The sequence below is a fragment of the Candoia aspera genome, chromosome 8 (assembly GCF_035149785.1).
Source record: "Candoia aspera isolate rCanAsp1 chromosome 8, rCanAsp1.hap2, whole genome shotgun sequence".
In the NCBI taxonomy this organism is placed as follows: Eukaryota; Metazoa; Chordata; class Lepidosauria; order Squamata; family Boidae; genus Candoia; species Candoia aspera.
This window is the reverse complement of record NC_086160.1, coordinates 34,648,754-34,673,199: the sequence shown is the minus strand read 5'-3', so window position 1 is coordinate 34,673,199 and position 24,446 is coordinate 34,648,754. Positions and strand designations below refer to the sequence as shown.

The 24,446-nt window shown below is 36.8% G+C and overlaps 1 protein-coding gene across 3 annotated transcripts in view; it reads left to right on the top strand.

Moving 5' to 3' along the window:
• The first annotated feature begins 803 nt into the window (after nucleotides 1-803).
• Nucleotides 804-24,446, top strand: part of GRIA2 (glutamate ionotropic receptor AMPA type subunit 2) — a 78,689-nt gene continuing 55,046 nt past the window's right edge. For all 3 annotated transcript variants that reach the window (XM_063309820.1, XM_063309818.1, XM_063309821.1), the window contains exons 1-2: nucleotides 804-1,276; nucleotides 2,012-2,152. In XM_063309820.1, the coding sequence (XP_063165890.1) occupies nucleotides 1,183-1,276; nucleotides 2,012-2,152 (235 nt within the window). In that variant the 5' untranslated portion in view covers nucleotides 804-1,182. The remainder of the gene's footprint in view (nucleotides 1,277-2,011; nucleotides 2,153-24,446) is intronic.

Here is a 24,446-nt window from a genome sequence, read left to right as displayed (position 1 = left end):
AATCCAATGCGGTGGCATGAATGGCGAACCTACCAGTATTTTCATTAACATTTATATGCAGAACCTGAAGACCTGTCAGTCAGCGTCTTTAGAAGCAAATTTAACTGCATCCCCTGTATGTGTATGTGGGTGTGTGCCCCTTTCGGACAGATGGCTTAGTCAGAATTTCAGGGAAGCAGAATCCTGTAGGTGGGAGCTTCTCCTTTCCATTTCTCCTCGAAACAGCTTCTTCCAGCACACCAACGCAGAAGATTTTTAAGAAGAGATTAGCAGCGAGCATGTACAAAGCAAGCACAAACTGCTCCTCCTCCAAGGTGCTCCCTGAATCACTGGAGTTGGGGACAGGGGAGGGGAAGAAAGAGCTTTGAAAGCCAGGCAATTTCTAAGTTGCATCTTGTGCAACCCACATTATGTTTTCTCAGGCAAGAAGGCTATACTTACTGTAATAAGATGGAGAGGAGAGGGAGGCAAACTAATCACAGATGCCGTGGGAGGGGGAGATTCACTGCAGCATAAGGGGGCGGGCTGAGGAAGGGGTTGGTTTGGAATAGAGGCTTCATTGGCGCTGTCCCCGGTGCTGAAAACGACGAGCCCCCGCTACCAGGAGCACCGTGCGCACAGGAAACTGCCCTCCCCTCTCAAGAAGGCGTCCCGGACTAGCGCTTCGAGGCCTGCGCGGGGCGAGCAAAGAGGGGGCGGAGGCGCGCTCGCGGCGGGCACGCGCACGCCTGCTCCTTTTCTTTCGCTTGCCTTGCCTGGAGTCTGTGTGAGTGCGTGCGTGTGTGTGCATGTGTGGTGTGTGCGCGCGTGAGTGTGTGTGTGACAGAGAGGGGTGAATGTGTGTGATTGCCTACGAAGGAGCTGGATGTACCGGAGCGTCGGGACCACAACAGCAGCATTGAAAAACTGCATTCAAGCCGCCTCTTCCTTCCTTGGGCTAGCCCCAAGAGCACTGCAGCAGCGGGCCAAAGCTCCCCTCCACCCCCCAAATTCTTTCCCTTCTGCTGGGAGTCCTCTCCAGCCTGGTCCTTCAGCCGCTTGCTCAATATGCAGAGGATCTAATTTGCTGAGCGAGAAACGGCCAGGGAAGAGGGAGGCGGCGGGGGTGGAACAGGAGGCGGCGGCGGCGGCGGCGGCAGCAGCAGAGGAATATTTCGTGTCTCGGTGGATGCTCTACTTTTCATGGCAATGCAAAAAATTCGGCAGATTTCTCTTTTCCCGGCTCTTTTGGTTTGGGGATTCATCTGGGGGGTCTCCTCAAACGGCATACAAATAGGTGAGTGCCCTCTTGAGAGCAGATCTTTTTGTCTTCATCCCCCAAAGGGTGTTTTTTGGTTCTTCCTTTAGAGGAGATTTGATTCCACCCTAAGTCCTGGCACGGAAACTTAAATTGAGCCTCTCTGCTGAACTAAATGGATGCTAAGAACGCCTTCATTAGAGACCAGTTTCCCCTAGCCTATTCTACAATTCAGATGACTGCTTCCCAGCTATATTCCTTTCCCACTGAAAGAAACAGCCCATTTCCACAAACGGCTTTTAAAAAAGAACCCCTTCTGCCTAACCAGTTGTACGGATGATATTTGCAAAGGCACAGTTAATCTCCCACTGAAATCATGAAATTGGATTCCTTGGATGAATCAAAAAATCCGAAGGGGTCTGGATTAGGGAAGGGTGCATATCCTAACGTGCTGTAGGATATCCAGAATTAACACACCCCTAGTCCCCAGCCTGGCCACCAAACTTAATCAAGGTATGCAGTTGCTGAAAAGCAGCAAGATATGACCAAGAGGTTAGGGCAGACCATCCTTAAGATGAGTGAGGTTCGAGGCCATTCGGGTCTGAGGCAAGTTCCAAGGCTACTCGCTAAAGATCTCTTTTTTTTCCTAGCAGGACTGTTACTCCCACAGCTCAGCCTGCAGCACTGATGTCCCGTCTCTCTCTGTCTTTCTCTCTCTCTCTCTCTCTTTCTCTCTCTCTCGTTCTGTTTTTACGTTTGTCTGTCATCCAACAGGAGGGCTCTTCCCCAGGGGAGCAGATCAGGAATACAGTGCATTTCGTGTAGGGATGGTTCAGTTTTCCACCTCAGAATTCCGACTGTCACCACACATTGACAATCTGGAGGTGGCCAACAGTTTTGCTGTCACCAATGCATGTGAGTAATCAATTTCTCCTTGTGAACCTGTGTGCTCCCTAGATTGGCATGGTTGGGGCAGCATCTGCCTTTATGGATTCGGCAAATGATGCAAAGAGTGAGGGTAATGATTTTGGCATTTATCTCTCCCAAAATATCTGGGAGATCTTGGAGGAGGGCTGAGGAGCTTAAACTATGGAGTGTCCATCTAGCTATGATTGCCTTCTCACCGTGGTCTCCCCATGCTCCCATTTTCCCACCTTTCAAACTAGATTGTACAATTTATGTTGGCAAATTCAGTTGACTTCCAAGCATATCCCAGGTTCTCATTCTCTGTTTTACATAAATTCACTTCAGTTCAGGAAAGACCCCACCCTTCTCAATATCAGAGGCCCACATGTCCGAGTGGGGTGTGTGATTTTCTCTATTTTGTTTCTAAATTTCACCCCAGTTATGCCGGTATATTTGCTTCTTGAAATTAATTCTTCCTTCTATATTTCCCTTGTCATAAGGGACTATTTGGGGTTGGGGGAGTAGTTTGTTTGTTTGTTTTCTATTGCATATAATGGGTAGGAATATTAAATCTGATGATTAGATCTTTTTTACCTTCATATATGACAATCTATTATATCCTTCTACAGAAAAGGGCATAGTGAACCTGTATTTTCATCTCTCCACCTTTCCTTAACAATGAAAATGCTTGGTTCTGTAGAATACAGTATAGAAATGGTATTGAGAAAAAGTATCTTTTGCCACATGATAGTGGTATACACAGAATAAGCTGGAGTGGATAAATTGGGAGTAATGGTGATATATTTTTTGAGGTATTCCTTCTGGATCATGTATTGGTGGCTGGTTGGTTGCACATGGCAGAGGATCATTTGTATCAAGCTTGTTCTCTCCCTTGAGATGGCTGTCTCAGGAACAAGATTCCATATAGGCTGTACACTAAAAGACACAATTATTCCTATGACTCTTTCAACCTTTGACATCTTGCTTGGTTTGGCAAAAGATACACGGCAAGAGAGTGCTAGAGGAAGCAACCAAAAAGCTGCAGCTGGATTATTGCTCTGAAAAGCAATAGCTGCAGGAAATGCTGAACAGCCATTTTCTTTTTTGCAATTTTACCTTTCAAGAATTATACTGCCCCTATCTCTTTCTCAATAAATCACATCACTTTATGGAGCTTGCTCTTGATTGAGGAGGAAAAAACTGAACTGAAGGCACTGAAGTTCTGAATTTGGGGTAGAAATGGCTCTTCCTATACGCAGTAATGTTGCTAGAATGAGTATTACTGGAATAACAGTCTTGCTTGGCATATATTCGCTGAATCTTTAGCATATCCAGAACAACACGTGACCCGGCCTTCCTTCTCTTTCTTGGTATAACCCTGATATTCTTCTTTTGTAAGGTTAGTTCAAATCCATCTGCTTCCACAGAAGGTCACTGGATAACTGGGCTAGTCACTCTCTTTTATTCCAATCTACCTCACAGAGTAGTTGTTATGAGTAAAAATGGTAGAGAAGAGTGATGTATATGCCACCTTGAGCTCCTGAAGGAAAGGTGGTATATATATATATTTTTAAACAAATAAATAAATTTCCAGGAGGCTTCAATAAGGGAAGTGGTATAGCTATTGCAGAGATCACATAACAAAAACAACACTGAGGCAAAATCACATCTGAAATTGCTTGGTTTTATGTTGTTGTTATTGTTGGTAGTTTTTGGTTTTTTATCCAAGCCTTAACTGGAATACACATTTCTTTAGGGGACAGATTTGATAGAACAACAGACTGTTGTGGCTGCTACTACCAAACTAAGAGCCATGATCTTTATATTATTTTTTATGCTTAATTATTTACATATAGAAATGTGTCCTTTATTACACCTGGTTGTTTAACAATATATCTTGAGATGTTCATCACTGAATTAGACTTTGTTAAAACTGAGCTTAGATTCATTACAGTGATACAGTAGAATGGCCAAGAAACTGTTGATTCCTGATCCTACAGACCATTTTTGGGCTGGAATTGAATGAATACAGAGCCCACATTGCAGATTGTAGAATAACAATACAACACCCTAAAAGTTATACAGCGAGAAAATGGTGGCTGGATAGACTCCTCACATGATAGCCTGAGTAGAAAAATAACTCCCAGCTAGAATGACTAGAAATGTACTTTGTCATTTTGTCATCGTCTGAGAGAGTTAATTCCAAGCTTTCAAATTCATAAACTCCAAAATGCTAACCTGTGGACTGAAAAGCACATTCTACACATTCAGGAGATTAGAGATTATAGTTAAATGCAGCTGCCTGCAGTGAAAATTAACATATTGAAGGTAAGAGCTGTCATAGCAGAAACATTCCCAAGTCCATCTTCAACTTATTTTATTGTGGCGTAACCTTTGTAGGCAATATCAATTTTCATCCCTTGATTGAATTATTAAGTAGGATAATACCACTGAATTTCACAACATTTCAAAATTAGTGATGTTAAAGGTACCACTGAATTCTTTATGAGAGAAGAGAGAGAGAGAGGGAGAAGGAAAGAATGTCAGTCTTCCAGAAGACGGTTGAACAAAAGGAAAACTTACGACTGTTCTCATTCCTGCTCATGTATCCAGGACTCTTTTGATTCTTTTGGTAGAATAATAATAATAATAATAATAATTATTATTATTATTATTATTATTATTGTTATTATTATTCAGTGAGCCCTGTAGTTTTGTGATTAATAGCGACACCCCATTATTACAGGTAGGATTCAGCTCTCAAATCTATCTTCATTTCAAAAGCATAGGCCTCAGATTTGAGAATAGAACTTAACCAAAAGGCTTCTGAGTATGTGCAGAATACATTTTCTTTATTTGTTCTCCTCTCTTTTTTAGGGCAGAAGAAAGGTTTCTAGGAAGGAATAATCCTTACCACCTGTTTTCAGAAATGTGGTACAGTCAAGATCAGAAGAATCAATAAATCCACTAGGATAACCAGGGGTGATTAAGTATATACTTTGAAAGATCAGGAAATGGAGAACTATAAAATATTTAAAATCAAAATAAACACAAGACTTTTAAGGAAACAAGATACAATTAGTCAGAGAGTGAAAAATAATCCACATTAAATGAACCTGCAATAATACTTTGAAGCACAAGATTATAATGACCCAGCAATACAACTAAATACAAATTAACTCATTTATTGTATACTTAACAATTTACTAACATCTTATTTTTCAGAAAAAAGTCTCAATAAGAAAGTCACAATCAAACCATAATAATATATTTTATAGAGAGATGATTAACCATTTTAATATCTAAGTTTGGTAAAATATTAGAAATAAAGTATTTATCTAGATAACCAGGTATTTTATACAGAAATGTTATAATAACAGTTTAAAACTGTTATTATTTTTAGTATGACTGATATGCAGTCATACTAAGAAAAGGTAAGAAAAAAAAGACATTTCTTGCTATATAGGGGCAAAGAATTGAAGTTCGACAATGAAGAAAAGGGAGGAAAGGGGGAGTGAGATAGAAGGAAGAAGAAAGATTAGAGAAGTAATACATTAATATGAGAATCACAAGCATGAGATGGGCAGCTATGTAAATTTAATAAATAAATAAAATAAATTCAGCTTGGAAGAAATTATTATTATTTAAATATTTGTATATTACCCCATCTTAAAAAATCTGGATAGTTCACAATAAAATAAATCAATAACGTCTGGAAAAATAATCCATAGAACTTTTTATAACATGCCCAACAACTCATACTTAGTAAGAAAAAATTTTACCACAGCCCTCAAAATTAAGAGCTGAATGCTGAGAGGAACAGTTTGCTTTTAGCAGATTTTGAAGAGGCCCAGCATGGGGGCTGACCAGGCCTCAGGAGAAAGTTGTAATTCAGGGCAAAGGTAGACACCAAAGAGCCCTGACCCAAAGCCCCCACTTCCCCAAAGCCCCCACTGCCCTTGGCTGGGCAAGGTCTACCCAAAGACCTTCCTTTCAAATAGATCTGAGATTCAGATCCCAGACTCTGAATCTGAGTCTGCAGATTCAGGTTGAATGAGAATCTCCTTCATAAGTTTGTCCCTATTAGTCTGGGATGGGATAACTCTGCATGGTAACATAGAAGTCACACCCCAAATATATTGACAAATACACGCCCAAGTGTGATACAGGCTTGCATATGATTCAAGTGAAGCATTTTAAGAAAAATAATTCCCTGCCCAATATATGACTTCATCCTCTGCCATCACTGTCGTTCAAATATAGTAGGAAAAAATGTGCAGTTGTATCTGCCAAATGATTACTCCCTGCTTAAATGGTCACTAAAGCATATTACATGGACTGCCATCTTCACCCTGGGCCTGCTCTAGACCAGGAGATTAATGGGCTTGTTCCTTCATCCTTAGCAGGTTTCTCATTTATTGGCTGTAATTCATATTCCTGTAACATTTGAAATGTAATTAACTCACAATTGTCTGGAATTTTCATAATATAATTAATATAATATTAGTCACTGTTCAGGCCTATTGTATTTGGATTAGGAAACCCAAATTGAAGTGTATTATATTTTGATGTTAACATCACAGTGTCAATTTAAAAATTAAAACAGCTTATAATATCTTGTAATATCTTGCTGAAGACTGTTACAAAACTTCTCTGTCCAGCTTGTTATTCTGCAGTTGCTTCCTAAGCTACTAATACGCATATTACAGGATATATTATAAATGTGTTACCTTATAACACTGTTTTACTAATGTGGATTCTTTTTAAGAATTTGCATATAAATGAGTGAATATGAATTAGTGTTTTCTTCAGCCTTTGTAAAAGCATTTGGCTAATTTAGATAACTGCTACGGCTCAAATGCTGATATAAACTTCAAAGAAGGTAAGATTCTTGGCTATTAATTTATTCTTATCCTCTTAACTATAAGTTTTAAACCTGAGTGTGGCAGCAGAGGAATGAAAAATGTTTTTCTAGATATTCACTGTAGCATATTGAGGGAAATAGAAGTAATGTAGATAATAATCACTTGAGCTAGATGGTGTAGTAGATCAATGCATAAACAGCTTTCCATTGTTTTCCTATTTAGTTCCATCAACAGGAAACAAACTGTATCCCCAACACCTTCCTTAGATTCCTTCCCAATGGTATAATTTAAGGGTTATTAATATTTATTTATTTGAATATATACTGCTTTTTATTTTGTTAAAAATCCCAAATTCCTTATAGTAAATATTTTTAAAATGTAGTACTAAAACTACCAATCATCATCATCTCATCAATAATTCTGATTAGTTGACAATGAAGTATCCAGGGATTGCCAATCAAATAAATAAAACTTGAACAAATTTTGGTGGCTTCTATACAGCAAATACCACACTGGAAAATGATTTTCTCCATACCACCATTAAATGAGCATCAGCAGGTCATGTCATAGTAAGAAGACTATGTGAAAACAAGGAAAACCCATGGAAGAAGGTAGTTTCTCAGACAACTTGGTCCAGAGCTGTTTGGGGGCTTATAAATCACTCTAATGCCTTTAGCATAGCACTGTACCTAATTTGTTCCCATTAGAGCTTGCCACACAAGCATGCCATATACAACGTAAGGGGAGGGGGGCATTGATTTGCACTAGTTGCAACTATTAAACCACTCTCAAAGACCTTCCCTCATGAAGTACTCCATATCAGAGAATCAAATTGGCCAAGTCATATCTAACAGTTGGCATCTTAACGATTGAGGCCACTTAGATTTCTATTGATGAAGATGAATCAACGGGTCACCCAAAACTTACTTACATGACAGTTTTAACTTACAGTGCCATTACTGAAAAGCATCAGAAGATATCTGCATTTCATTTTTGGCTCAGATATGCTAGTCTCAAATATGTAGCAACTCATTATTAATGGGCATGAAACTAAACCTACGCCAAAGTGAACTATAACTGTTTTCTAAAGTTGCTAAGAAAGTCAATGTCATAACTGAGTTATGCTAGCAGTATCTTTGCATAGGCCAAATTGAACTGTAACAAAAAGCAAGTGAACAAGTAAAATCATCAAGTAAAAACAGGATATATAGAAGCCAAAATAACTTATATTTTGCAGAGTGGATTGTACAGACCTTAAAGGAAGGCTAGAATTTTACACAGATAACCTTTAAATGGAAGGTTGTCCTGGAATCACGAAGAATACACTAAGGGAGAATATAAGATATTTGGTCTAATCTTTCTTGGCATGGTGGGGATAATAATTTTATTAAATTCAGGATGGCCTTCCTTTCTGGTAAATACAATACTTTTGGGTATAGCTGTGACCAAAGATCAAGGAAGAAACGTCAAAGTTAAATGGAATGCAGCAAGAAGAAAGAAAAAGGAAGATTTGAAGCTACGAATATATCAGTTATTGCCACCTGGGGTTCTCCACTTGGTTTGGACTCCAATTCCTATTGTTCTTTATCTCTGACATGTTTTTTAGAGTTGATCGACCTTATCTAAAAAAATATCAGGGGAAAGCTGGGAATAGATGTTTGAGATGAGAAAGTCAGGAAATATGATTGTTTAATTATTCTAGTATTAACTCTGGTATTCATTTATTTCAGTGTAAGTGAAAGACTGCTTTAATTCACATGTTACGCCTGCCAATGCAGTTAAAAATTGCCAAGAGGTTTCATTTTTAAATTGTTTCTTAAAAAGAACAGTGAATGTGACCTGATAGTGACCTGATAGCTGAGAAGACTTACATTTTTGTCTTTGGCTTATAAATGTCATTACAACATACTCAAAAGCAAATGATAAAGAAAGAAAAATAAATAGTTTAATATGATTATATAAAAGTATGCATTATTAAATATATTTAATTAAGGACAAAAATAGTGCAATTTATGCTGGTCTATGACTGTAATAAAATTTGATTTGATTTGATAGTGCTATTGACAAAGATATAATATTAAATGCTACCTTTTACAAAAGAACCCAGGGCTAGGCAGATACACTTAACTCAGTGGGCCTTACTTCAAAGCATACAGGCAGGGACTTGTGATCTAAGTCTTTTAGAAGGCTGCTTCAGAAAAGTGTCCACCAGATGGCAGCATGAACCTAGCAACAGGAAGGCTGCACCAATTTGTTCACCCACTCTGTAATATTCAGCAATGGAAACGGATGCAGAGATGCACATTGCCCAAAAAAAGTAATTAGTGTATGTGCATGTCTGGAAAGAGAGAAAGAGAGCAAGAGAGAGAGAGAGACTGAGAGAGAGAGCGATGGATATATTATATATAACCAATAATATGGTTAACAATATATTTGAAGACTTGACATAAAAGTGCACTGAAAATGTAAACAATAGTATTTAAATGTCAACAAGTAATCAGCCACCAGACTTGTATTCTTCTTGTGAATGTTTGCCATGCTTTCCATGACCAGAAAGACATATATTTTGTAAAGGAATGTTCTTGAAATATATTCCTATTTTTGCTTAGGCTGTAGGTTTTGACATTATTTATGAATCATATGTGCCATGCACGTGTGATGTGGCCTCCAGAATTCCAATTTTCATGTCTCCAGAATCCCTCATGAAGTACTGTTCAATGTGGAATTCTGACAAAAAATAAATAAAAGATTGTCTTTTATGGAACTTCCTAAATTGTTTTTTTTAAAAGCAATTTAGGGGATTCCCCCTAAACTCTGGGGGAATGTGGTTGTGGGGGTGGGACTCCCCCAGAGTTTTCAGAGTTCTGCAGACTTGCTCACCTTGTGTATACCTTTAAAGTCCTAAATATGTTGGGATCAAAATATTAATAAGGGACCACTATTTTATGGACTTTCCTAAATCTAAATAATGAGTCTGTGGATGTTTTTTCATTAGTAAAAGTTAGGACAGGAGAGAGCATAGAACACTTTTCAGATATTACCACAGACAAATGAGGGAGATATTAGTCCCTTTATTGTCTTCTGCCAAGACGTTACAGAATATGTTCTTTCAGACTACTATGGTGTAACTGCATACATATCTCCATAGTGAATTAAGTGGAAGCCATCCCCAAGTAAGCACGTGTAGCAAACTTTCCCCATTGGGTGAACTTCAAATGTGCGGGATTATCATACCCATAATTCTAGTCCCGCTTTAGGCTTGAAAGCCAGCTGGGTTTCACTTTCTCTTAGCCCAACTCACCTCACAGGGTTGCTGTTGTGGGGAAAATAGGAGGAGGAAGGAGTATTAGGTATGTTTGCTGCCTTGAGTTATTTATAAAAAAAATAATAAAGGCGGGATGAAAAATTAAATAAATAAACAAATAAATTCACATACAACCATTTCTCATGCTGCTGATTGCAAATGGAAGCTATCAGCTTCATTAATACTAGGTCTCCAGAGTGCATCAGGTTGGATAAACCTTGTATTTGTGGCCTTCTTGCCTGATTCCTTTGCTACTTTTATGCAAGTAAGGTAAAGAGGTAAATTCTAATGTGTTCTGCAGAGAGCTCTGGTGTCTATTGGGGCAGACAAAAAGGGAGAAAAAGTGTTTGTATCTCTCTTATTTCAACTATAATAAACAATTAACACCTATTTTAAAGAAATGCAGTTACAAGCACACTCGTTACAAGCACACTTGTAAGACAGGTCAGGCTAAGAAAAAGGGGAGGGGTTAAGAGAGATTCTTAGCTCTTAGCTCCTCCATCTACTTAGGCCCTGCCATAACTTCTCTGAGGCTTTCCAAGGACAGAATTTGCTTTCCTTGGAAATACCCTACCCTGAAGATTGTCAAGGAAGTGATGTTCTATATTCACTTCAGGGTTCAGAGTCTAAGACGTATGAGAATGGGCCTACGTTCATGAAGCACTTGGTATAGTGCTTCATGGGCCATATAGTGATATGGCCCATGAAGTACTATACAAAGAACTGTAGGATTGCAATCTAATGGTATCTTATACAATTGCAGTGTGTATAAATTCCTCTTGATGGGAGCTTTTTCTCTTCTGTAGAAAGGATCATGGTAGAGGCAAGGCTCCTGTTCCATTCCTGTCCATAAGTAGGCTATATATTATTTTTTAGATCAGCCATATTTGAGTAAAAGATTTCGGAGGAATATGTAACAGTGTAGATCAATGTTGCTCAACCTTGGCAACTTTAAAATGTGTGGACTTCAACTCCAGAATTCACCAGCCAGCATGGCTGGCTGGGGAATTCTGAGAGTTGAAGGTCACACGTCTTAAAATTGCCAAGGTTGAGAAAAACTAGTGTAGATCTTGAGAAAACAAAGCTATTAAAATATTAAACGTATTTGCTTTTTGTTCCACAAATTATTCTATTTCATAAGGAGACATTTGCAATACCTTTAAAAGCCACACAGAGATCTTCATGCATAATATAACTGAGAATGGGTCTTTAAAGAAATGCACTCTATAATGCACCCCCACACCATCCAAATTTAAATCCTACTTCAGTTTAGCCACTCCATAAGATCACAGGTCTATGATTTAGGTATATGTTTAAAAACTGCACCCAGAACTTCACTGTCATTAGATTAATATGCCGATTATCTAAAAATAACTCCCAGAATATAATATAAGCTAATGTTAATATTTTTTAAAAAATTATTTTAAATACTCTATTGAAAACAAGTGTTATATTTTGCAATTGTTAATTGATAAGATACTTGTATTTGTCTCACATATAATCATATTTAACTGCATCTGAATAACCACCCTGTCTACCCCTTATTCCCCCCAGCCCCGCACCATCCAAATTTAAATCTTACTTCAGTTTAGCCATTCCATGGACATCACTAAGTGCAGCTTGTGAAAGCTTATGCCTTGTGATAAGATTTGTTAGTCAGAACCAGTTCCACAAGGATCCTAATTTATGGACCATTGCAAAAATGAAGCATGGGAGATATTCTCTGATTTGTATAGGAAAATGGTGGCATCAAGGTTTGAACTTCCAGTCCCATAATACCATGCAAAGCTTATTATATGCATAATAACCACACATTTAGTCTATTCCTTATTTAGTTCACTATCTTCTTCTATGCTGTATATATTTCTACATGCATATAACAATTAGTAATAAGAGAAAATGCAGTGGTGATCTGTCCACATGCTTGTGGTGTGAACAGGAATTGAGTGTGTAATTCACCATGAGTGTTATTTGGTATTGGATAAACAGTGCTTTGATCAAGCTAGACATACATTTCATAGTATAATTATTGGTTATGAGCCAATGGCTTTGATGCATGTGAGAAGCCCCACCATACTTTATTGTTATCTTCTGTGATCAGAATAGCATCTGACATAAGCCAACATTCTCACTTGACAAACAACTTTTCCAATGTTTTTCTGCAAATACTGTAGCAAAATCCTGTACATTCTCAGTTCTTTCATTCCAAATACCTCTTTGACTATAAGATATAGTATTAGATCCAAAAACATTATTATCAGAGGAAAAGTTGTGTATGTGCTTCTTCACTTGAAAACTATTTGAAATTCATTTTTTAAATCTATTACCATAGCAACAGGCAAATAAATTTAACTACGTTGGTGACTCAAATCTTGAGAATAGGACTAAGTTCCAAATGAATCTTTGCTATTTTCACTGAATTAATTCTCATTAGTTAGGCTACTATAGATCTTTAAATTCAATGCAAGTTATGTTTTTAAGTGATGGTCACTTACATTTCATTCTAGTAGCTAATTAAATTTCACTTGCATAATGGTGTACTTGGTTGAATAAGACATTGCATTTCCCTTGATGCTGTAAGTTAAGAATGCTTTGTCAAGCAGTGCTGACAAAACTATTTATAAATGTGTCATGTTGTATCCAGATGTCTTCTGAGTACTAAAAAATCTCAGTAAAAAAGATTTACTGAAATTTATAGCAATTGTTTATATTTTATTAAGATATCAATAAATCATATAATGTTAGTAAAAGTATATTCCCAATTGAAGCTTTGCAGTTAGCCTCAAATTGATCTTTTAAAGGCCTTCATCAGTTCTGGATGATATGTTTTTAAAATATATCTCTGTGTATTCTGCCTTGTTTTGCCATTGGGAAATGATCAATTATTTAACTTATTCCATTTCATTTAATTAATTCATATACTTACATGGAATAAATCCCAGCAATCATGTTACTGAATGTGTTTCACTGCATTCATCATGGCTGCAGAGGAAACAACATAACAGAGCCTTAGAAATACTGTTGAAAAAGGGCCATTTAAAGGTGATATGTGGCTGTATCTTCAGTGTAAGGCTTAATCTACTTGGAAATGATACTTGCACAACAAATTGTTGTCACTTGTATATTTTAATTAGAAATATGTGTCTTAAAATCATAAAGTTGGAAGGAGCCAATGAATCCAACCCCCTCTTCAGAACATGGATTGCAGTCAAACCAACCCTGGCAGCTACACATATTCCCACCTCCTGTGATAATTGCTCAAACTGCTTTTACTTTTAGAAAGTTTTTGCTTACATTCAGGTGGGATTGGCTAGGACAACATTTGAATCAGCTAATATTAAACAAAAAAAATGGCATTCGTGTATACAGTACATTCTCATCGGTCTCTTCAAAAGATGTGTATTGAAATACAAGTTTATAGCAGCCATTCCTAACATAGTACTCTGCAGACTTTTTTCTTATTTTCTTATTCTGTCTAAATGCTCCCCCTGGATGATGATGATGATGATGATGATGATGATGATGATGATGATGATGATGATGATTTTTATTAAATTCATATAATACTCTGAATGGTTCTAATGGCATGCCACTGGGAGAACACAACAACCATGGTACAAATATTTGGAATGCATCAAGTTGGAGAAGATAACATATAAGGAAGATGAAAGAATGTGAAATAGGGTTGTTTTCTGCCTAGAAAGAGGAATTCTTAAGTGTTAATTGCCAATTCAGATCTCTTACCCTTTGTTTCCTTAAAATGCAAGCCTTTGCTGAATATACAATGTCCATCATCATGAGAGATGTCTCAGATAGTATTTGACAATATTTTATTGTCACTCATTAGGCATTTGCATGTATTAAAATGGCATTAATATGAGTAGGTTTCTTTCAGAACAATCCATAGTATAGTCAGGAATATAGCTTTTCTGCAAGCAAGTTAGAACATAGTGTCTGAGATGTTAAAAATATGTGTAGATTGCATCCCATCAGACAGTTCATTACCAATAGCTATATTTGTGGTGAAAACAACAGATTATCCTATTCGGTCATGCGGGCTAACTAAAATTTCCTTCAAAAAAAGTACTTTAATCTGCTCTTGTTATTTTGATGCACTCCTGGAATATGTAATACTTAATGCTGCTTTCAATCACTTCGTATTTCCAAAATGCTCAAATATACCTCCCCAGGATTATGTTTTTAGAACAATATAATACTTCAATTCAATTCGAAAAGATTCTACATTTGTTCTGATGTGTGCTCCAAAGCACCTTTTTGAAGTTCAATCTGAAGCACTGCACATGTCATGAAGAACACTTTATTCCAAACTTGGAGGAAATGTGAAATGTGGGCTGAATGCTTCTGAACAAGTCTTACATTTAATTCAATATATGCTATTAAGTTAAACAGATTTGACTACACCATCTTCCCATTCTGATGTTCTGGCAAGTGAATTCCATAAGCAGACTTGAAATAATTAGTCATAATTCTAAATGTCACAAATGCTACAAAATGGCTGTTCTACAAGTAGAAATTATTGGCTGGATTTTCAACTTTAAAACATTTTTTTGTATTGTCATTTTTCAAATTAAGAGTAGAAGATAGGGAGTGTAAGGCACAAATCCACTCGCGGACCCTTCTAATTTCAGCCAAATTACTTCAGCTTTCTCAGTTACTAATTGAGTCACCACAAAAAAATAAGGAAGTGGATGGTACTGGTTCCATTGCCAGCAATCCACATACAAACTTCAGTGTAAATACTTTCTGACTCTTTTTCTTAGAATGCCTGCTAGCCTGCAAGTCCCAAACACTTAGACTTGATTAATAATGCATTCAGTAATCAAGGTCTTCTGGAAACATGGTATTGTAGATTCAAAGAATGAATCCATTTGTTTTTAACAGAGTTTTCTTCTATTCATTTAGTAATTCACTTACTAATTACTTAAAATCCAAAGACCAATGAAATAAATGTTGTAAAACCAAGTGAAAATATTGTTGTCATTGAATATATACCCACATAGAAATGTAAACAGCCCTTTGGAAGATGAAAAGCTGTTTTCAAAGCAGGTATGATTTGGCCCAAGATATGGCTCTTTTTGACATCAGTCAGGTAAATTGGCCCACTGGAAAATATCTGATGAGAACTTTATTTGTCCTGAAGATAATTTATTTTTATATGCTAAAGGGTAAACTGTAAGAATCCAGGGAAATGTTTAGGTGGAACCACACCAATGTACAATTTGTGTTGATTTGACATGAACAAACAGTGATGTTTCCAAAGATTATAGACATCAGACAAAAAGATTAGCTTTTAAATTCAAGAATAAAAACCCTTCCAGTTGTATGATTTAGTTCTTGGACATTTAGCTTTGTTCTTGCTAATTTGGTGCTGATGGTAATTAAGATAATTATAATGACTTTTTTCATTTTTGCCAATGTAAAAGGAAGAAAAAAACTAAGATCTATGCATATGATGTTATTTCATCAAGAAATTCACATTGTTTATTTTGTAAAGACATTTTAAATGAGGCATAATGGCAAATTCATGGCAAATGTCCCCTCTCCCATGTATTTTTAGATTCTTTTTGCAATGAATTAAAATGGCAGTAGAACCCAGTAGACTTATTTGAATCCTCATGTTGCCAAACTCAATCCATGTTTTAGACATATATCCTAAGTCAGTAAGAAAGAAATGCTGCCGCTTGAAAAACATTCCATGTAGTTCGTTTAAAATAGAGATGTTACCATCTCTATTTTAATAGTGAGGAGTATTAAATTTTTGATCTAATTTCAAGTAAGTTTATTCCTTTGTGGGTAATTATCCTAGACAGGTATCCTATTGTTCAACTTATAGTTAAAATTAACTTGTGAACTGGAGACACTTGTGTTTGTGATCAATGTTATTACATGTGTATCCTTGTACAAAACAAACCTATGCAAGCAGTGGACCTTTATATTACAGGTTCTGTGCTGAAATCATTTTAATATTGCTTCTCATGTGCTCCCCTTCTGTGAAAACTTGGCATTTAATTATATATATTTGGATTCTTTAAATCCTCCATTAGCATACAGTGCTCCCAATTACATTTTGTCCCTTCAGCAACTGTTTCTTTCTGAAACTTATAAAACTGAAAATTCCTGAAAAGGAAATCACATAGGGAATGTGAATCTATACTTCATACTACAGTCTTGTTTAACGATACAACACCAACTGTTCTAAAAAAGGGGTCTGAAAAGGCCAGCAATAATGCTGTTCAGAATTATGTTTTGCTCTGCTCTAATATTGTTCTTGATATTTTCTAACCCAGTGTTTCTCAACCTCAACAACATGCTGGCTGGGGAATTCTGAGAGTTGAAGTCCACACATCTTAAAGTTGCTGGGGTTGAGAAACACTGCTCTAACCAGTAGCTCGCTTACATATTTCTATTTAAGTATTTCCATGTTCTGTGATTTAGTCTCAAATGTTTGGTATGGCATCTGTGGCCTAGTTCTCATTAGCTTTCTGGTTCTCAGTAATGTTTTCCAGTCTGCCTCTCCATGTTTAAACTTTGCTAGCAGGGCTAAAGAAATGTCCTTCAAGTATTCTGGTCCCAAGCTATTTAGAGCTTTATAGATAATAACCAGCATCTCAAATTGGTGCAAAATAAAGCCAAAACAGAATCAGTGTAATATGATTCATATACTGAACTCCAGAAAGCAGCCTGGAAGTCATGTTTCATATTAACTGCAGTTTCTCACCCTTCAAGGGCAGCTTCATATTGATAACCATATCAAAATATACAGACATGAATAAAGACATGAATAAAAGTTAGCAGATCTGACTTCTCCAGGGAGGAGAACTGTCATTTCACTTGAAACAGAGGCATACAATGGGGGTTGTATGGCTCTATCACCAAACTAAAAAGAATACAACCCATCCAGAACAAGCCACAAAATTGATTCCTGAATCAATTTTTTTTCTATTAACCATCTCTTCTATTTTCTTATCACCTTTTCCCCCACACTGTCAGTTATTACATATGAAATTCATTGAGAAACCTAGATTGTTTATTCATTTTCACAGCTCCTTTGGAATTAGATGAAAAGTATATTTGCAGACCTCCAGCTCCTAATACTGGATTCCACCTTCCTGTGGATCATTGTAAATATTAAATAGAATAGCTTGGATAAAAGAACCTTGTGCATCCCCATATATTGAGGGTGGGCAATTGAGTATAGTCTTTATACTAAAGACTATACTCAAAAAGAAACTGGATAGGACAAAAGGTGATGAGGACCAGGATTAAAATGAAACCAAACAAAGCATGAAAATGTAGAAAAAAATCCAGTACAATGGAAGTCACAAGTGACTGACCAATCTTTGTGATTGTATTAATGAGCTCTTTTGTAACATGGGCAAAAGTATTTGTTTATTTTTACAATATTTAAGTACTATATTTTCCAAAAGTTTGAGAACTGAAGTATAAGATAAAACTGTACAGGTAAAATCGTATTTAGTTATTTTGAATTGTTAATCTTCAACAATGATGCTCAAAGTTGTCTCTCCTGGCTAATGGTACTTAAATCAAATAGCAAGAGTTCAAGGCTGACAATCAGCAGTACCATAGTAGTGAGCTCATCATACTAAGGCATAGATTTTAGGAGTCCAGATTTCTATTTATACAAAACTCTTAGTGGAAACCTAGATTCAAGGGCAAGACAATTCATGCTGTCAAATCCAAGCAAGGGTTAAGATTTCCAAAGAGACTTCTTTTGCTTGAAGCAAGATATGGAGTATGTATGGTTGGGCTGTCACCGAGAGTTAGTACTGAAGTATACAACATTCAGGAGAGTCCTTAAATAAATAAACATCTAGCCTGTGTCTGAGCAAGCCTGCACTGATCAGCCCCAATCTGTAGAGCTAGACCATGCTAGGCATGATCCTACTTCTGAGTAGATAAGCCTAGTTCCAGTGTAGGTCCCTTCCCTCTGATTCTCTACATGCAGGTTGCAGCATTTCTGTGGTTTGGGTGGATAAGCTTCCAGTTCAGACCCAGGCTGTCTAGAATCCATGATCCATGAAACATAATTCTGTCTCATCACTGATGCTGGGGCCTGGCTTCTTTGTGTTTTGATTCTAACTGATTCAATAATAAATTTAATTCAATTATTTTAGAAACCTGAATATAGATAATTATTTAGAAATACTTACCAACATAATCGAGCCTGTTATATTGCTCCAAAAAACTTTTAGGAGCCCAGCATGAGACATAAAGTAAACTCTATCCCCGCTGGTGGAATAAATGGAACAATTTCTCTTTTTTTATGTAGCTCTAGAATAGTGCTGAACTTCTCAGTAAGAGGACCATTTGCCTCCCTTACAAAATGCAGTCATCTAGCTGAAGCATCATGTCTTTGATGGACTGTCCAATGCAAGTATTTTTTTTCCTTCTTAAAAAGGAAAAGGAAAAACAATTGTTTGTAAACAGCCCAGAGTCGTTATAATACAAGATGGGTGGTAAATAAATAAATAAATATTAAAAAAAACAGGTATGTTAAGCCTCAAAAGGGATTGTAGAATTAAAGTTCTGATTATGGTCCCTACAGTGACATCTCTGCATCACCCCATGGCCTTAGCTGGCCAAAAGAAGTTTGCTTGTTCATGGTCTATTTAGTAGTCTGATCAATAGTCTGTTGAGCATAAGTTGGTTCCCATGGCAGATTAAACTGTACAACTCAGTGCAGTCTTGAAAACTTCAGAATAGTTGGCTGTTTCCTATGTCACTTTGGACATTCACTGAGATTATCGTATCTGGGATGGGTTAATTTGGATTATCACCCAATGCAGCAAGAAGATAAAACTTTCAACATTTTGGTGTCATCTAGTGGCCATCTGACGTTTGCCATTTAGTTTTTGCGACCCTACATTCAGAACAATCCGTTCTGTTGAAGTGAATGACAGAGACTGCGCAAATGTAAAGCTGGGTGATGTAAAATGTATCAAAGGTTCTAATTTTGGGTGAGACCTGGTAATTGAAATGTATGATACACAAGAAGAAATTTGTCATTGTCAGTTTGCAGAAATATATAAAAGAAACTATTACAATATATAAAAAATATTTTTATGGAATAAGAAGGGCAGGCCTCATGACCTCATGAGACAATGTACGCATGGTTAAAAAGGAAGAAATGAAGAATCAATAGGTGGTCATTTTGGCTGCAATCCTATGCATGCTTTCCTGGGAAAAAGCCTTGCTGAACTTAGTGAAATTTACATTCGAGGGACCCATATTAGCAGCACCACATTCTCCTCCTCTTTTGGGGGAGATGGGTGGTAATTAAAATAGAATGATAGATAAATAAATAAATAAATAAATAAATAAATAAATAAATAAATAAATGTTTTAGCTTTGAATTTTAAAATCTTGTTTTATTTTAGATGGCCCCACCCCCTCTTCCTTGGGGCATAATGGGAATACCTTATTTATTCTAGAAAGATCAAGGTGGTGTGTATGTGTGTATACATTTAATAAGAACAGAAGGAGCCTCTGAAAAGAAAGGAATGACCAAGAGAAACCAATACCTGGCTGTTGCAAAACCTCTTGCTCCTTGAACGAAACTGTAAGTGTGGTGAATTGAGGAGTTCTTGTAACCCTTAAACAAGGGTTATTGTGTGTGTGTCTGTGTGTGTGTGTGTGTGAGAGAGAGAGAGAGAGAGAGAAAGTTTGCTTTCCTTCTTTGTCTAGATACTTAATGCTACCAATCTGGAAAGATTTGGATGACTACTAGATGGAAGAAAAGAGATGTGGAAAACTGTAACTGCTGCCATGAAACACTTCATCCTGTTTTTGCTGCCCAGCTCTATAGCCTTGGGTTAGCTCTTCACTTTTCCTTTTCTCCATTCAGTTTAGTTCTCCTAATTTTCCTCTCTTTCCAGTGTAATTATTCTTCCTTCTTGCTCAATCTCCATACTGGTTTTTCTTCTCCTTTTTGTTGTTTCTGCTGGAAGGAGCATATGTGTCCATGTGTGTGAGTAGGTGAGTGAGTAATAAATATAGAGAGAGAACTTAGGATAAGGAGAGAGGGATCAAGTAGTTTTTAAAAATTACAAACATTTTTAATCTCTTCTTAATTCAAGTATTATAAATTTACTTTGTTGAGCTATCACAGACTTTTTTTGGAATGTGGCTTCTTGTATAACTGAAAAATATACACATTTAGGGGAGGGGGAATTCTGGCTTTGGATTCAGATGAAGTTGGCAATTCTAGATAGATAGGATGGGAAAATTGGGAATTGCTCGTAATTTCTGCTTGTGTTTAGATCATTATTTTCTGCCCTTTCTTTTAATCATTTTAAATTCAGAACCATATTTCTTTTGGGTAAATATGGTAATATTGTGTTCATCAGAGTGTTCCTCAAAGACTTAGCAGGTATAAATTACATGATGATGCTGATAATTGAATAATGGCTACTTTATTTACTATAGATTATGTACTTTTCCTATTTTTCATGACAATATATCATAATAATTATATTCATTACTGAAGTGAATATCAGAAATCAAAGTGATATCACTGAATCACTTTGAATCACAAGAGGTGACCACTACATACCTGCAGCTTTCAAATTCTTCGAAGTCAAGCCAATAACACAACTCCTCTGTGGTGCCCAGTTGGGCCCCTTACCCAATTTTGCACCACTAGAGCTTACACAATCCATTTTTTTAAGAGAAGCCCTTCAAATCCCTAACTGTCTTTCTAATGCCGCCTTGTGACTAGAAACAGGCTTCGTGAAAGTGCGGTTAGACTGTAGGTGGTCATACTCAACTGTTGGCTTAGACTATCTTTCTTCCCTCTTGGCCTTGCCCCATTTTAAATCTACATGGAAACAGGCAGTGGCAACTAAAATCTCATCCTTGGGCTTCTCTCCAGGTCTTGTACTCAGCTTTGGGTATGATCATACCAAAGCACTTATTAAACAGTGTGTAGCAGACACAGAGTGCCAGTGGAATCTAGCCAGGACCCAAATTTTATTGGTGGTTAATCCAACAGGCACTCTGCCTCTCCCATGGCATACCTTACTATATTCAAAGTACCTAAACACAGAAGAATCTTTACTCTGGGATGATGTCATGCCCTCCCCTTAGCTGTCCTTGAAGGCCAATCCAGGAATATTCTTTACTTGGAGAGACAATGCCCCTGTGACTCTGGACACACAGAAACAAAAAAGCATGTCCTTTTCCAGTGCCTGCACTACAGAGATAGTTGTATCTCACCATTACAATTTTACGCCACACTGTTGCTTTCAGACACCACCTCCTACTGCAACAAATAATGTTGCCTGAATCTGTGCAACACCAATCAAATTTCTACATCTAATGAGCACCTGGTTTGCCATATTAGAATGCTTTGTAACTTGATAGATATAGTCTTCCATTTACTAACTTTTTATGCTCCCTACACCCATCTAATGATCCTATCTTCTTTTAGATACTTGCTTTTTATATATACATTTGGTTTTTAATTTATATATCTTTTATAGCTTCTAGTATTTTATAATCCTTTTTAGATTTTCATTTTCATTCTTATGCATATTTCTAAATACTTTATGCTTATTTTTAATGACTGTCCCCCCCTCCCCTTTTCTGGTGTATGACTGTAATATGATTTGATTTGATTTGATTTGACTTGATTTGATTCACCGAATATTAGACTATATTTTTATGGTATAGGTCCATCATTCTTAGACTTGGCCATTTGTTTTAATAACACATCTCTGGAGTCTATAGAGTGTATAATAAACTGCATAAATAAGTCAGTGGTTCAAATATTTTTAAACATGCCATCTGTAATTTGATTGGTTTAATTTCTTTATGCAGTATGGTAACTTTTTCAGTTAGAAAGCTACTTGAAGAAAAGTCATAAAATGGAAGATTTCTATTCCTAACACTGAACTGGCTTCATTCAGAAAAGGTTTTGAGAATATTGGAAAGAACAGCTGGGGAGGCTGTCAGCTATTTTAAACCAAGTTCTTCTATTTATCTACAGCAGAATGCCTGGCAGTCCCCTAGTTTTAGATAATAGAAGTATGGAAGGGCTGTAGCTCAATAGAGGTTCATGTGGTTTGTATGCCTAACCAGGCCTGCAACTAGGGTCTGTGTCACCTGGGGCAAACATGGATTCCATGCCCATTTTGGTGCCCCCCCAGTGCTCATTTTGGTGCCCCCCAGCATAGCGCCCAGGGCACATTCCCCACTTGCCTCCCCCTAGTTGTGGCCCTGTGCCTAACTCCTATTCAGAAAAAAGACCACTGACAATTTTATACCATACCTTAAATGCCCTTCACAGGAAACTCTAAGAATAGGGGAGGAAAGCCTGTAACTCACTAGGTATGGCTGAAATACAATTCCCAGGAGTCAGCATGGACATAGTGAAAGATGTTGGAAGCCATAGTTTAGCAACTTTTCTATGACTGTCAGTTGCCCATCTCTGATCAAGAGGATCCTTTTATGTGTGGCAAATATCCAGTATTAAATAATTGTTTCAGTAATTTTCAAGGCTTCAAAAAATAGCAAAGCCTATAAATTTATAAATAAGTAAAAATCATATTGGCAACGAGCCTTTACTGGGGGATTTCTCTAAAATATTTCAGCTGGATACACTGGAATATATAGCACTACTTTTTCTTAGAGTTGTTGGCAGAATTCTACACTAGCTATTCTTTGGGGACTTATACATGTATTATGTAATCAAGAGTAATATTAGCAAGTTAAATTCTTTTACTTAATGCAATGCAAAATCACATAGTTTAAAGTTTCTATTATATAATTTAACATCAGCATCTATAAGACTGCTTTGGGAATCAGTATAGGTTAAAGTGGGTTCTTATTTGCACTAATAATATTATTTGACAATAGAACCTTTCTGAAAAATGTTCAGGAGATGAGTCATAGATCAATGGTAGAATCATTGTTCAGTGGTAAATAATTACATTTGCATTCAGAAGGTTCCAATTTCAATCCCTGGATTTCCAGGTAGAACTGTTAATAAATACTGGTTTCCCAAGCCCTGGACAGCCACCATTGGCAATATTGAGCTAGACAGAAGAACAATTTCCTGGTTACCAGACAATTTGCAGTAATTATATAAAGATTTCTGACTACTAATTGTTCTTCTCTTTAAAATACAAAGCATGAAGGCAAACCAAAAGTTGGTTATCATATGAATGGATTGACTATAATCTCAATTCTGGTCCTGGAAAAAAATGTCTAAGTTTATATAAAAATTTACATTTATTATTATTTAATAATAAAGTAGACTACGTAAACCTTCGGCCCTTTGTCCCTGCCATTACCTAATGCCAAATTAAGAGACCAGTGTTTTACATTGGAAAATAATTTGGAACAGGTACTTCTCAGTGGACCACCATTTATTTAAAAAAGCAAGATGTCTAGGCTGAACATTATCCTGTCATCCCATCTTTAATATTATAGGCCCTCAGCTAGGTTCTGTTGGGTCTAAAGCACATACCTGACCTCACCACTCTTTAGAGCCAACTCTATAGGAATAAGTCAGCCTATCTCTCCCTGGGATATGTTACCGATATAGATGTATGGGGAATGTGCAACATCAAAAATAGTGCAGCACTCCTGGAATAGAGCATAAGTATCGTTGTGCTCTATTCCAGGAGTGCTGCACTATTTTAGGAAGTTGTGATAATCTGTGATCTGGAATAAGACTGGTCAGTTGAACATTACAGTTTTATCAATGGACCAATAAATTCACTGCCCAATATTCTCAACTGGGTCCTGAACTATTTTCATTACATTCTGATGTCACCTGAATGCAACATAGCAGTGAGAATGATTATTTCTGAGCTGTCGGAGATGAGGCAATCAGTCCCTTTTTTAGGAGTCTGGCTGGCATTTTTTCCCAAAATACTCCCTTGTGTCTTTCTAAAATTAAGCAATATGACCCAGCTTTTTATACAGGCTGTGCATTTTAACTTGCAGGGATCATCCAGAAGCATCCAAAAATCAGTTTATCAGGAACTATTGCATTGTCTGTGAGATGGAAAAGACTGCAGACAAAATTAGTTTGGAATGTGCAAACAGTATTAAGAAATGGAAAAAAGAATATATTACCAAATAAATT